Source organism: Semicossyphus pulcher, unplaced genomic scaffold (assembly GCF_022749685.1).
Source record: "Semicossyphus pulcher isolate SPU_LCO1_2020_fin unplaced genomic scaffold, fSemPul1.0.p SCAF_19, whole genome shotgun sequence".
NCBI lineage: Eukaryota > Metazoa > Chordata > Actinopteri > Labriformes > Labridae > Semicossyphus > Semicossyphus pulcher.
In genome coordinates this window covers 10453966-10466991 of record NW_027211692.1, presented here as the reverse complement: position 1 = coordinate 10466991, position 13026 = coordinate 10453966, and the positions used below count along the sequence as shown (strand labels likewise).

Below are 13026 nucleotides of genomic sequence, written 5' to 3'. Positions count from 1 at the left end.
TTTTTACCTCTATGTTGAAAATGTAGGGTACGTTTCCACATGTACAGCACCTAAACCTAGGTTAGCCCTTATGTGCCATCCATCATACATGGCAACAGTAGTTTCTGATTGCAGTAATGGACTAACAATGTTTTAATTGGCTGCTGGAAACTGGTGCCAAAGTGTCAGACACATCTAGTAGGTCAACTGTATGATGGTGACAGGGAAAAGTGTCTGTTTAGACCCCAAGGATGTTGACAAGTTAGTACTTACACACCACAACTTCATTATGTATAATAATGTATTGATAGCAATTCAGAATTTATACTCTGATTAATTGGTGCTTTTACCTTTGAAACTTGGAAGTACATTTGCTAAAAATAATCATGCACTCATACTATCCTTTAACCACTGTGTTCAACACATGGTTATAAAAAAGCTTTTGGGTGCAATTACCGTTTGCACAGATGGTTTTAAGTTTCTTTATTCAATACGTGGTTTCACACAATCACTTGCTGCTAAGTGGTTGTTTTATGTCCTTTCTCAAAATCATATTACAAAAGCAATCTGACAATAAACTCGCATAATAAAACACAAGAACAAACTCCACCACATCTACAGTTCAAATGTTTTTAATAGTAACAAAATAACATGAACAGAGAGCATTAATATCAAATAAACAGTGGACATTTACAACAGTTCCTGAGTTGTTACACAAATCATTGACACTAATGTTTGAAATGACAGTCTCAACACTGCAGAAACACACTGAACAACAAACTGTTTCATTGCGTATTTACACTAAGGTATGGTGCGTAATGTCTGAAAATTAAAAGATCAAAAAATGTATGTATTTATGTACATTAAATACTGAGTGAAAACAGGACAATATGTCCAATACTCAGAAAATAATTAGTAAAGCACAGAAGGTCACTTATACACAGAAACAGCACTCTAAAAATCATACTTCACCACCTTTATGGTACATATTGACTTTGCAGCATAGTTGGATATAAGGTATTCAAATTCACAGGTTACTCTGTACTCGTACATACTTGTTATCATCTTAAATATAAGAAAGGCTGATAAATTGTGCCTTAGGAATCTGAGCTCATCAGCCTTCTACAGTCTGCTGCTTATTGCCTGCATAACTACAGTATATACAAAAACAAGTTTCAACTCTTCCCACATGAAACAAAATCCGAACATGTTTATCTCAAGAACGTAGATAATGTAAAGGAGTTTTGTAAAATAATTTCAGTGTACTCAGTAAAAAGTTATAAAAGAGGATTTGTCCAAAAAACTGTGAAGGAATGTAGCTTCAAGCATCTTTTGTAACGACACTATGAGCCAAATATCAAATTCCACAGCTTTGAAATGGTTTTGTTCTACAATAAAAACATGGTGGAAAACTGAGTCAAGATTAGGAGTAAAAAAACAAAATGTCTTAGATGGAAATTAACATTAACAGAGAAGTACATTAAACATGTGATTGCTCTATAAAAACATGAAACAGTGCCACAAAATGATATTAAAATTACTTTGGCAAGTTGGTTGATTTGATTTTAATGTGCATCAGAGAATAATGTGCCTTGTTTACACCTCAAACTTTCCCATCTGGAGCATCATTGTAGCAAGTTAACCTCAGCAGTTTTTGTTTTTGCCTCGCTTTCATCTCGTCCTCTGTCTCAGCTGTCAAATGATGAATGAAGACTTGTGGCGAAAATGGCCCTGTGAAACACAGCAATAACAATATTAGACTACAGAACAACCCATTCAATAGTTTCCTCTGTTCACAGTGAGACAGGAAATGAAGCCTGTGAATATTTTGCATGTTTTTTTTTACCTCATCTGCATCGCCATAGTCAACCCCATCATTCTGTGCTGGCCAATTGTAGCTGAAATAAACATAAAAAATAATGAAATTCATAATCCTTTAATGTGGTGTGGATTTAATACCACAATACCATATTGTCTCTTTACTTCCTCAGAGCTGTAGTTTTATACTCACTTATTTTCATTGTGACCTTTTTTGTCAAAACATCCTCGTTTAAGAGAGTGACAAATGGAGGCAGCCAAACAGAAAAACACAACCACTGCACCAAACCCCTTCAGGAAAATCCCAAGGATGTCGACATCATCTGCAACAGGACACAGAGATTGTATCTTAACAGATTTACACGGCCTGGGAGATATCAATACTTAGAATTGTGACTCACATCATAGAGTTATGGTAAGTAGTAACTAATTTTGAAATTCTAAATACAATACAGTTAAACACAGAACTATCCCGGTTGTTCAAAAGGTTTGATCCGGATAACAATCATCCAGATTTGGAAATCAATTTCTTTTTCTATCCATGATCAGGTAATCCATCTTACTTTTATCCTGGTTGTTCAAAGAAAACTGGATAGGATCAACCTGATCTAGATACTGACTTTTAAGGATTACCAAATCTGGATTGCCAGTGCTCAAAATGGGACTTCATACTTTGTACACAGGGGGCGCCAAAATCCACACAAAATAAAAGATCCTTACAGTTACTTGTATTTTAATATTTTATGTTTCATATTAACAGATATTTGGCAAAATATTTTAAGGGGACAAAATCCGTTATTTTTTCCACAACCCCAAAGTCTCCCACATCTGCTGTATCATGGTAGCAAATCAGTAATCCGAGAGCAAAATGTCTAAAGTATCAACATCATTGTAAAAATGTTGTTTTGTTTGACCAATCTGAAAGTTGTATTACATTTTGTCCCTGTAATCCAGCCTGAATCCTCCCCTCTGCTTGGATCAGGGTAATCCTGATTTTTTGGATTAAAGTTATCCCAATCCTACTCCAAAGTTTTGAACAACCCAAACTGGAGGTTTTATCCGGATAAAAGCCAAGATTGGATTACCTGATCTTATCCGATTACGTAATCCTTTTTTTCTTTTAACAACCAGTTTTCAAGATGTGATCCTATCCGATAGCTTTAATCCGATCCGATTACCTTTGAACAACTGGGCCCAGTAGTGAAAACTGTGTATCTCTGCAGGCCTACGTTTACAAAACTGTTAAAATCAAAATGATCTTAATTAATATAGGAATTTGAGATAAAAGTTAAAAGTATTATGCAGCTTATAACGTTTAATAAATTCTGATTATTAAATTAATTTAATGTTTTCAACAGAAAGCAACTCTTCAATTCAATAACTGTATCTATAATGGAATAAAAAACTTTGTTGGGACAGCTGCTCCACTCTTCTCTTTCTTATCTTCTGCATGAATTACCCTCTTCTACTCGCTGTCAACTGTTAGGTTGCTTAGTGGTTAAAACTGTCACTTCACAGCAGAAAGGTCCTGGGTTCAAATCTGACGCGGCCAGCTGGGACTCTTCTGTGTGGACGTGCTGATAAAGCAAATTATTTGTCTGTGTGCAGCCTCCAACGTAAGTTGTGAGGATGTATATCTGCCATAGTCTATAGGCAATAAGGTTAACGTCAAAGTTGTTCAAAGCTCCTGTGAGGAGATTTTCGCTGGTTATGAAACAGATTAATTCTGATTTCTCTTTATGACCTACAAAAGCAAACCAGACCATCAACGACAAGACTGATGATTTCTACATAGTTGTTTTTTCAGTCTGAAACTGCTGGCGAGGGGTAGGTGTCAGACATTTACATTTTCCAGGGCAAAAATTTTAAGTGATTGATACATATGACTGTTAAAGAAAGCAGAATGAGATTTTTTGTAAGCATGTACAGGACAAAATACGCAGAGAGATAAGAGGTACGGCTTTGTCCACAGGGGGCGCCAAAATCAACACAAACCGAAAGTTGTAAAAACAAAAAAAAGGATATTGCTTTGATCTTAGTTAATATAGTTTTAAGTCATTTGTATGTCAAAGTCATGCTTACAAATAAGAAGTAGTACAGTAACTGACTCTTCCTTAGTGTTTGACGGGTGTACCAGACTTTGAACTAAAGTTCCCCTTTTTTTATGGAGGCTTCTTTCTTTTGAAACTCGTTTAGTAGCACTGTCCACAAACATTACAGAAAGGAAAAAAAAGACATTTATTCTCTAAAAATTCTCATAAAGACTGACTAAGATGTTTTGTCACTCACAGACTTCCATCATTTGCGAGGGGCACTGCGCATGTCCTGCTTCGTTCTTTGCCTGGCAGTAGTACTCCCCTGCGTCCTCCTTCCTCACTCGTCGAAATTTCTGAGTAGATATTTTTAGAAACGTTTCAATAGGATGACACTTTGCATTGTCAACAAAATGCTGAAGGATGTATAGCTGAGGATACATTCTTCTGACATTTACATAAAAAACTGCAGTCTGAAGTTAAATTGTGTTTGCTGACATGTTTGACACTCTGGCATGAGTTTGAACCCATTTTTATTACTCTGAAGTAAACCATAAATACATCCCCCTGGCTCTCAATGCATAATGATCCTCCTTTTCATGTTTTATTTTTAGCATCTTTGCTGGCCATCTTTGCACGCATGGCTTAATCCAGCTATAAATCATATGCTGGCTACGGTTTTATTCAGATTAAGCCGTTCACATTTACATCAGATAAGCTCTCATGTTGTATCATGACGCTAAAGACTCTCATCCATAAACAGATCTTCTGAGGCAGATCATAATACAGGGGATTCTTTCTTTCTGTCTTACCAGGCCTCCGGTGTCTGGGTTGATGCTGTAGGAAGAGTTGACCAGCTTGGGGCTGTTTTTAGGGTCCTGAGGAAGCTCCTCGCTGTTATGGAACCAGCGGTACAGAGGAGCGGGGAAGCCCTCATTCTCCAGACATCGCAGCTCTGTTGATGTTCCAACTGTGACAGCCTCTGGCACGCTGCACCGTGGCACGACAGGTTTCACTACACACAGACACACATCAAAACGCTGCAACTACTAACCATCTTTTTTCCTTTGCTTTTGATTTTGTCATCTAAGTCCAAGCAAGAAAGTAAAAAAGAGCATTCCCCAAAATACAGGGATGTTCCTGAACAGGGGAATTTTTGACACTCCTTATAGAGGTTTCAAATAGCACCAATAAGACGTGACGATCAGTGGCAGGGTTGTGGGGAGGTTTGGCTGTAGCACAATTTTTTATTTCTTTAATTTTCTGATCTGTCTTGATATTCCGCTCCCTCTTGTTTTTCACTCTTTAGCTCGCTCAACCAGCACTGTTCTCTCTCCCTCTCTGCATGGGGCAAACTTTAAATAGTGTGGTTACTAGGGGTGGGCGGTATGACCTTTAAAGAATTAAAAACAATACTGAAAACAAGGGAAATATAAGGGAACATATCCTAGGGCAGAAATAATATATTTAAGAACAGTATGTGTATTGGAACAAAAATGACATATAGGCCTACATGTGTTTTGGGAGGAGTACACTGCCTAATAATGTGGCTTAATCTCAGCATTATTAGTATGTTTCTCAGATGGTCAGCTGTAACCAGAAATGCTTAGATTTCTGACAAATAAGGTGACAGAGACTCATGACTCTGTCATGCGTAGTCATCCCCCAGAGGCCCCTTCTGAGCCAGCAAAAAATGTGAAACGTCAAACTGTTCCTAAAATAATTATTATGTAATAATATAAAAAACAAGTAAACACAAAAATGTAAATATGCATGTAGATGTGCTGTACGTCTGTCAGCCAATCACAGATGGTCAGTGATTGGGTATCTTAGGAAAGCCCCCTCTCACAATACCTCTTACCTCTTACTGCAAGGCTAATAAGTATCTCATCAAAGTCCCTTTGATCATCGATGGCGGCCACCTCGCAGCGGTACTCTGCTGTGTCTGACCGGGTGGTGTTGAAGATCAGGATGTTGGCTGGCTCTCTGAGCTGAGCTCTGTGCTCCAAGTCCCCTTTTGAGAGAGAAGAGGGAAAAAAAACACTTTACAATTGCTCATTCACATACACAGCGTGACTTCACAGTTCAGAACAGCATTCAATGCCAAGTTCCTTCAAGGTAGCATTCATTCAGCTCTGCTTTGAGTCCTCACTTTGAAATTCTTTGCTCTAACTGCTTGACGGGGTTTTTAGAAAGAGAGTTTCCAAGCCGTTTACCTGATATCTTGTTTTGAAAGTACACATAGCTGGGGACACCGTTCTTAATCTTCTTCCACTCAATCCTCGGGTTGTTTGTGGAGATGGACTCTATTAAGCAGGTCAGTTCGATGGCTGTGAAGGAAACAGAATGCATGAGAGCAGGAGGCAGGCGTCCCAAATCAGGGAAAAGGAAAGCTACTTTGGCTTAAACAGGTTGAAGTGGTTTTATTTTCTCAGCAACTTACGCTCAAACTCATTTGCCCAAACAATCTTGTCCGTGGTTCTGAGGATTACCCCGAGTGATGATGGAATGTGACCTGCAGGGGGAAGAAAAAAAACAGGAAGACGCTAAATGCTGAGTAACCCTGATGGCACACACAAGCTTTTTCATTAGCAGACATTATCAGCTGGGCATGTTGCCTAATAAACAGTGGATTAGAGTGATTAAATATGGAGAGTGTGAGGGCCTTGGGATCTGATTTAGACTTATTAATTGCTTCCCGTTTCTGAGTAGAGAAGATTAGCACCTGGAGCCTAAATGTGTACGTTTTAACACGCAGTTTGTAATGAACGTTTCTCGTGCACAGTATGAAACAACTCCTCACAGGAGATATTCTGACTTTGGTATTTGATTTGCGTCCTAAATGGGGGTTAATTAGATAATAATGTGGCTGGGGATGACACATGGAAAGAAAGGTTTGAAATGTTAAGCTGCTGCAATAAAAATATTGACAGAGGAGTGTCGTAAATATAAGGAGTCAGACATTTTTATAGTTTTGGCTCTACTCCATCGTATTGCATTTTAAGTGAGATTCCGCGTGAGGTAAAAGTGCTGACTTTCAGCTTTTTGTGCGAGGGTGTTTTTATACCCTGGAGAGCAACTGTAGGAAGACTTTGATAGATAGTCCCACCAGTTTTAGGACAATGCAGCAGCAGGACAATAATCACAAGCATACAAACAAGGAAACAGAGGAGTTTTTTTAAGGCCAAAGTCAATCAGCTGAAGTAAGTCCAACTGAGATTTTGTTTTTAATTACTTACGACCAAAAAGCGGAGGAAAAAAAGCTCCTGAAACAAGTCAAATCTCAAGATGGGACCGCAGCACAGTCAAACAAGATTTCCTAATTATTTATGATGGCTTCATTTGAGCGTGTTCATTCAGAAGTTAAAACAGAGACAATGCTTTCAGACACAAGAACAAATCTGACCTCTGTATCAGTGGTTTACTAAACCTCACAAGGGTTTGGGTGACATTGTTTTTTTGGAAGTTGGTCAATGATGTTGTCACCCATTAAAGCCCCCATTTCTTGTCTCTAACAAATAATTTAACATGCCCTTAAACATTACATGATATCACTTTATTTAATTTTTTTTGAAAGGGCTTCTTCGCTACAATGTGACACTAATTTGCACGGAGGTTTACAGAATGAATAAATTATCAGAAACTCTGAACAAAACAAATCAGGAGCACAGAAATAACTTAGCAGTGGGAATGTGCTTAAATGCGAAGCATATTTAATCATCATCTTAGTTTCCCCACAGGCACAACAAGCACATGAAATATACTTATTTTAGCTTTTCTTGCTTGAGTGCACTCCTTTAAGCAATCAGTGTTATTTTGTAAATGTCAGATTTTAATGGCAACAGGCATAATTCACAAATTCAGTCAGATTTGGGCCGGCAGAATGTCACTTTGAGCGGAAAATAAGTGAGCGCAGAGCGGGGGGTGTACTGCAACAAATTAAGAAAGCGTGAAAATCCCAATTTCAGTCTCTGCACGTTATTCCATTGTGTGTTTGATTTAAGATGCTGAGTACAAATAAGCTTCACTTTCAACTGGTGCCCTATACTCAACCTATTGTGTCTGTGCCACCTCCAAATGCAATAATTGCAGGTTACACGTGCGACTAACAGCCCCCATGCTGAGTAATGAAGGCATTAACACTCCCAGTGGGGGCAGTACGAAGAGTTGAAATGAGATAATAACAATTATCTGAGCAGGCCTTGAATACTGCAAGACCTCCCCTCCTGTTTGCCCGAGGCACGGTGCACTCTGACAGACGTATATTTATTCACGGCGGCCTCTACACACGAGTGACCCTGAGATGTACAGTGTGACTCCCGAGCATATAGATGCCGCTCGGCCTGAGAGTGATGAAAACATGGCTCCTGCTCGAGCATCCGGTCATACAAGCACAGCTGCGGACAGTGATGAGATCTGACTCCCAGGTCTCAGCTTCCGTCCCTGTTGCTGACTTTCCCACCCTGTACATCAGGAGCTATTTATAGCCCAGCTGTGACTGGACATCCTGAGAGACACAAGGGAGCTCGCCCAACTAATGCTCCCTCGGCATATGCACGTACAGAGTGTCCAGGCTTAAAACTTTCTTTGAAATGCATGGAGGATTGTAGAGCTGTGTGCTGAGAGTTTTCCACATACTGCGTGTTCACATGAAGAAAAGGAGACTCGTTGAATACTTCAAAAAGCTAGACATTGATAGAATCGCCTATAAGCACACCGCAAAAATCCCATTACAAAAAACAACAAACAGGCACACTCAAAACTCTTATCATTTCAAGGATTACAACATAACAGTGTGGATTTTGTTATTCTAATGGTTAATTTAATCAAGTTTTGCTGAAGTCCACTGTGTAACACTAATAAAAGGCCCTCCCGGGTGACCTTTTGTGCGCGCCACCCTCCCCCTCCTCCCTATGTGGTTAAATGTTCCAGAGAATCATAAAACATAAACTAAAAAGGCTCCTATGAATATGCTTTCTGTTCATGTTTTTCACAGTAAATAAAGGCGCAGTATAGTGCACACTAGAGTGACCAAAATCAAAAACTAGTGTACCAACAGGCAGAGTGTTGATATTCATCTTAATATACAAAAGTAGGCCGTGGGAAAGAATAACCACAGTCAATTAACAAGACAATGTCTAACTCATAACTAATACCAGCTTAGGACAAAAGCATTCACAAAACAATGGCTGCCCCCCTCCCCAGTTCACATGTAGGCTGAAGAGATGACGATATTTTTTGAATGATGAAAATAATCTCAGCGCTTGCTGGAAAGCGAACACAGGCTGGTTTTTAATCCCTGTGTTATTGTAATGCAAAGACAAAGTAGGTCTATAGTCTGCTCCGAGAGTAACGTGCTCCTCAATAGCAACGTTCTGAAAATCCTCTTATGCGCTAAAAATGAAAACAACTACCCCATCCCTGCGACAAACAGAACCAGTGAATCTATAAAAAGCCCCTTTCCCAGACATTCCAGTGCAGCCACTGCAAATATGCTGAAGGCAGAGTTAGCTGCGAGCGACATGGAGAGACCGAGGACCACGGGGACTCGCAGAATACTGGAGTGACTGTGTAATAACAACTAATCACGTCACTAGATAAGTAAGAGACAGTCTTGTTGTCAGAAGGACTTGAGGGAAATTTAAGAAAAGGGACACATGAACTGTGTTTTTGCCCGACACTGCAGGAGTGAATAAACACTGACACATGATGATGTAGCTTCAGCAGGTTTAACCTCTGCGGTCCCAATGTCCCGCTGAAGCACCACACATCACATACTTAGGATGTGAGATACAAAATGTGTCAGGATACATTTTCAGGTAATGTGTACAAAACATCAGTATTTTTTAAAAACCAAAATACAATTAATTCACTGGTTCCATTTCTTTGTATACTTCTATGTATAGTCTTACTATCTTTTGCGTTTGGTCGAATAAAAGAAGCATTAGCCTACCTTTCTAAAACAGGCATTTTCCTCTGTTTTCTGACATTTCATTGGCCAAAAATTAATCAATCAAGCAAATGTGAATACGTAATTGGTAGTTGCAACCCGAGTGTGAACATCATATAGCTACAGATACAAGCAGAAACATAACAAACTACAGATAATGATTTTTCCAACCTTAAAGCTATAAAAGGGGGAAGTTGAGGAACGTAGATATAAAGGGAACAACATTACCTTACTACTGAAACAGAAGAAGAAAAGCAAAAACATTAATTTTCTCTTAATTTAAGCTAAATAATTCAAATGTATTCACCAAGTTATACTGAGCATGAATTTAACAACTGATTAATATTCATATTTTGAAACTTAGGGCAGTAGAAACCTTGCGGGCAGAAATTAAGACTACTGTAATGTCATTATTAGTCTAAAAACTTGAATTTAGATCATTTCTCCTGCCGCTGTGGTAGTTTCTCAGTCTTGTGCTTTAGAGCCAAAACACACTGTCCCGAACATTACAAATGAAGCTTTGCCTGTCAGCCATTTGATTCACACTTGCAGGGAGGACATGGTTGAAAAGTCCATCACTCACTGATGCAAAAAGCCATTTGGAAATCACCCACTTCACTGCCAGTTTTCACCCAGCAGCAGGGTGACCTCACACCGAGCGCACACCAGGGTGGATGCAACAATGTACAACCCAGCATCCGCTGCATTGATCCGCACAAAAGCTCCAGCTGTTGTTGCTCAGTGGATGAAGATGAGGCATGTCTTTTCCACTATGTCTGTCAATTAATTTTCAGCACAAGCCCTCGACCTGTCACAGTAATAACACTCCTCCACCACCATCCATCAGCATGTGATCACTAAAGGTCAGCACACACTCAAATCCACCACTTGGATACGACTCCAGCTGGATCTGAATTAACTAGTCTGAACTCACAATACATTTTCAATGCAATACAAACAGCACATGCATGTTATTTGAGAATCTCGTGCGGGCCTGTGATTTCTGGTACCCTTCATCTCAGGGCTGACACGACAGGTCCCCCTTCCATGTGGTTGCCCTTTAATGTCGCCCTACAGTAACGTTTACTGATTTGTTTTCATTCTGAAAAATTCGACATTATTATTCGTAAGCGACTAATAAACACACGAGCTAATGTCGGGGATTGGTTTAATGTTTCTAAGGTAGTAGAGAGACACTTAACGTTAACAGCGCTCTCCTACGGTGTTATGAACGTTAGCAAACGATGACATAAATTCAAACGTTAAAACGTAAAGGATGCCCTTACAACTACGTCATTTTCCAGGTTTCACTCGCAGAACAGCAACGTAATGTTAACATTATTGTTAACCGTATTAAAATGGAAATAAAACGGCCCGTTAAAATGCTGCAATATATAACGGTTTCTTTACTATTCTCAATCTGTTTCTGTCAAGCTAACGTCTGTGGAACGTTAGCATTAACGGCTCCGTTACAGCTGTGGATGTAACTAATGGTCACCGCGCCTCGTTGAGCGCAGAAACGGTCTGCTCAAAACAGAATTTAAGGGAAAAAAGAACAAAGATTAACTCACCCAAGCTGGTGTAAAGAACGAAACAAGCTATGAGTCGCGCAATCGCCATCTTGCAGCTGTAATTTATGGGTTACAGTAGCTCACACTCAGCACCTCAGAGAGGTATGAGGATGGGGGCAGAACAGACTGGTGGATGTTGCCATCGACGAGTTTCCATAGCTACAAGGGCTGACCGCACGAGCCCTCATCGTGGACTGACAGGCGAAAGGCGGTGTCAAATTGTACTCCTCCTCCAAAACAAGTAAAGTGAAGCTTACAAATTAAAATAGAAGAATAGTAGAACCCCACTGTAACCCCCCCCCCAGCTATTATTAAATCTGTGTCAATCTCTCTTTCTACATATTTAGGCTTTTACTACTGGGAGAAAAGGGTCACATTAGCCTACACACTCATCTTTTACATTTGATCACTGTACAGTAAACTAATAGTGTTATGTATTCCAATAATAGTGACTATATATACTTGAGGTTGTTGGGTGCCCACTAAATTAAAACGTTATGAAATGTATCAATGACTCATTAAAAAAGTTATTAAATGTATAAATTGTGCCCAAGTAATATACAGTGGCGCGTGGCGTTTTACGAGATATGCCCTGATTTAATAAAGGCATTTTAAACTAAATCCCTGTCCTGGTGCGAGTGTGCCTGAAGAAAGCCCAGTGGCTTCCCCCCTACGTCATATGTAGAGGGAATTGGATATGATCTGAAACACAGAACACATTCAGACTGTTTCTTCATAGCATGAATGATTCAGATTCTACCAAAAAATATGTATTTGGCATATTTTAATCATACCCGGTTCATAGAAGATTGTTGATGAATTCTCTGACAATCAGTATACTTAAAGCAGTGGCTCTTGCCAATGACATAGCCTCCAGGATTTGGCCTGAGAGATGGTTGGAACTGCAGTATGGGAGAGCTTAAACCAACTGCAACCTAGGTAAAAATCTGTTAACGCTATAGTTTTGCAAGAAAAAGTTCTGAAATTGTAATACAAAAATATTTAATCTAAAAATAATGTACATGCTCTCCTTTCTCTGTCGGGTTTTAAGGAATAGAAATGCAATTCTTACTGGCTTAGTCAATTGCAAATTATCTGCTATTCAAAGTCTACAAAACAAGTCTACAAGTTTCTTCACAAGGTCAGCAAGTTCAGCCTATATGGTATCTAGTGTTTCATAACCACTAATGGGAACTTCTCCCCCTTCTTATGTTGTTGATATGCCTCTTCAGTTGCATTCTGTCTGTTTGTGGTCCTGTGACATTGACTGAGTGGACCCTGTCCTTGCTGCTCTCACTTCCAAGAAAAGCCTCTATTGGTTTTGTTTTGTACTGCCTTGCTATCTTAATGTTATCTCTCGAACATCATACGTTACTCTATATGAAATCTATTGAAACTTTTGTTTATATTGTGTCAAACATTGTCATGTGCTTAAGTTTAGTGTGGACTGAGTAACGTGAACTACACTCCTTTAATTGTAGGTCACATGATTATTTATGTTGACCTGAATACAGGGGATGGCTTACCCCCATGCTCTCACCGATCACATAGAATAATATTTTACAGTACAAAGCAACAGCTCTGCTATTAACTCTACCTTTGAATTTTTTTTTTTTATTGATATGTTTTTATTGACACTGTTAAAGAGGTATTAATGTATTTAGGGCACATGTTT

General features: G+C 39.2%; 1 protein-coding gene across 1 annotated transcript; it reads right to left on the bottom strand.

The window, feature by feature from the left end:
* Window positions 1–619: 619 nt before the first annotated feature.
* Window positions 620–11437, bottom strand: jam3a (junctional adhesion molecule 3a). Its single transcript, XM_069668672.1, has 9 exons — window positions 11352–11437; window positions 6274–6345; window positions 6047–6160; window positions 5692–5844; window positions 4643–4845; window positions 4087–4186; window positions 1991–2120; window positions 1826–1877; window positions 620–1710 (listed from the first exon to the last, which is right to left on the bottom strand). The coding sequence occupies exons 1-9, from the start codon at window positions 11398–11400 to the stop codon at window positions 1675–1677; spliced, it is 909 nt and encodes a 302-aa protein (XP_069524773.1). The 5' UTR covers window positions 11401–11437; the 3' UTR covers window positions 620–1674.
* Window positions 11438–13026: the final 1589 nt, after the last annotated feature.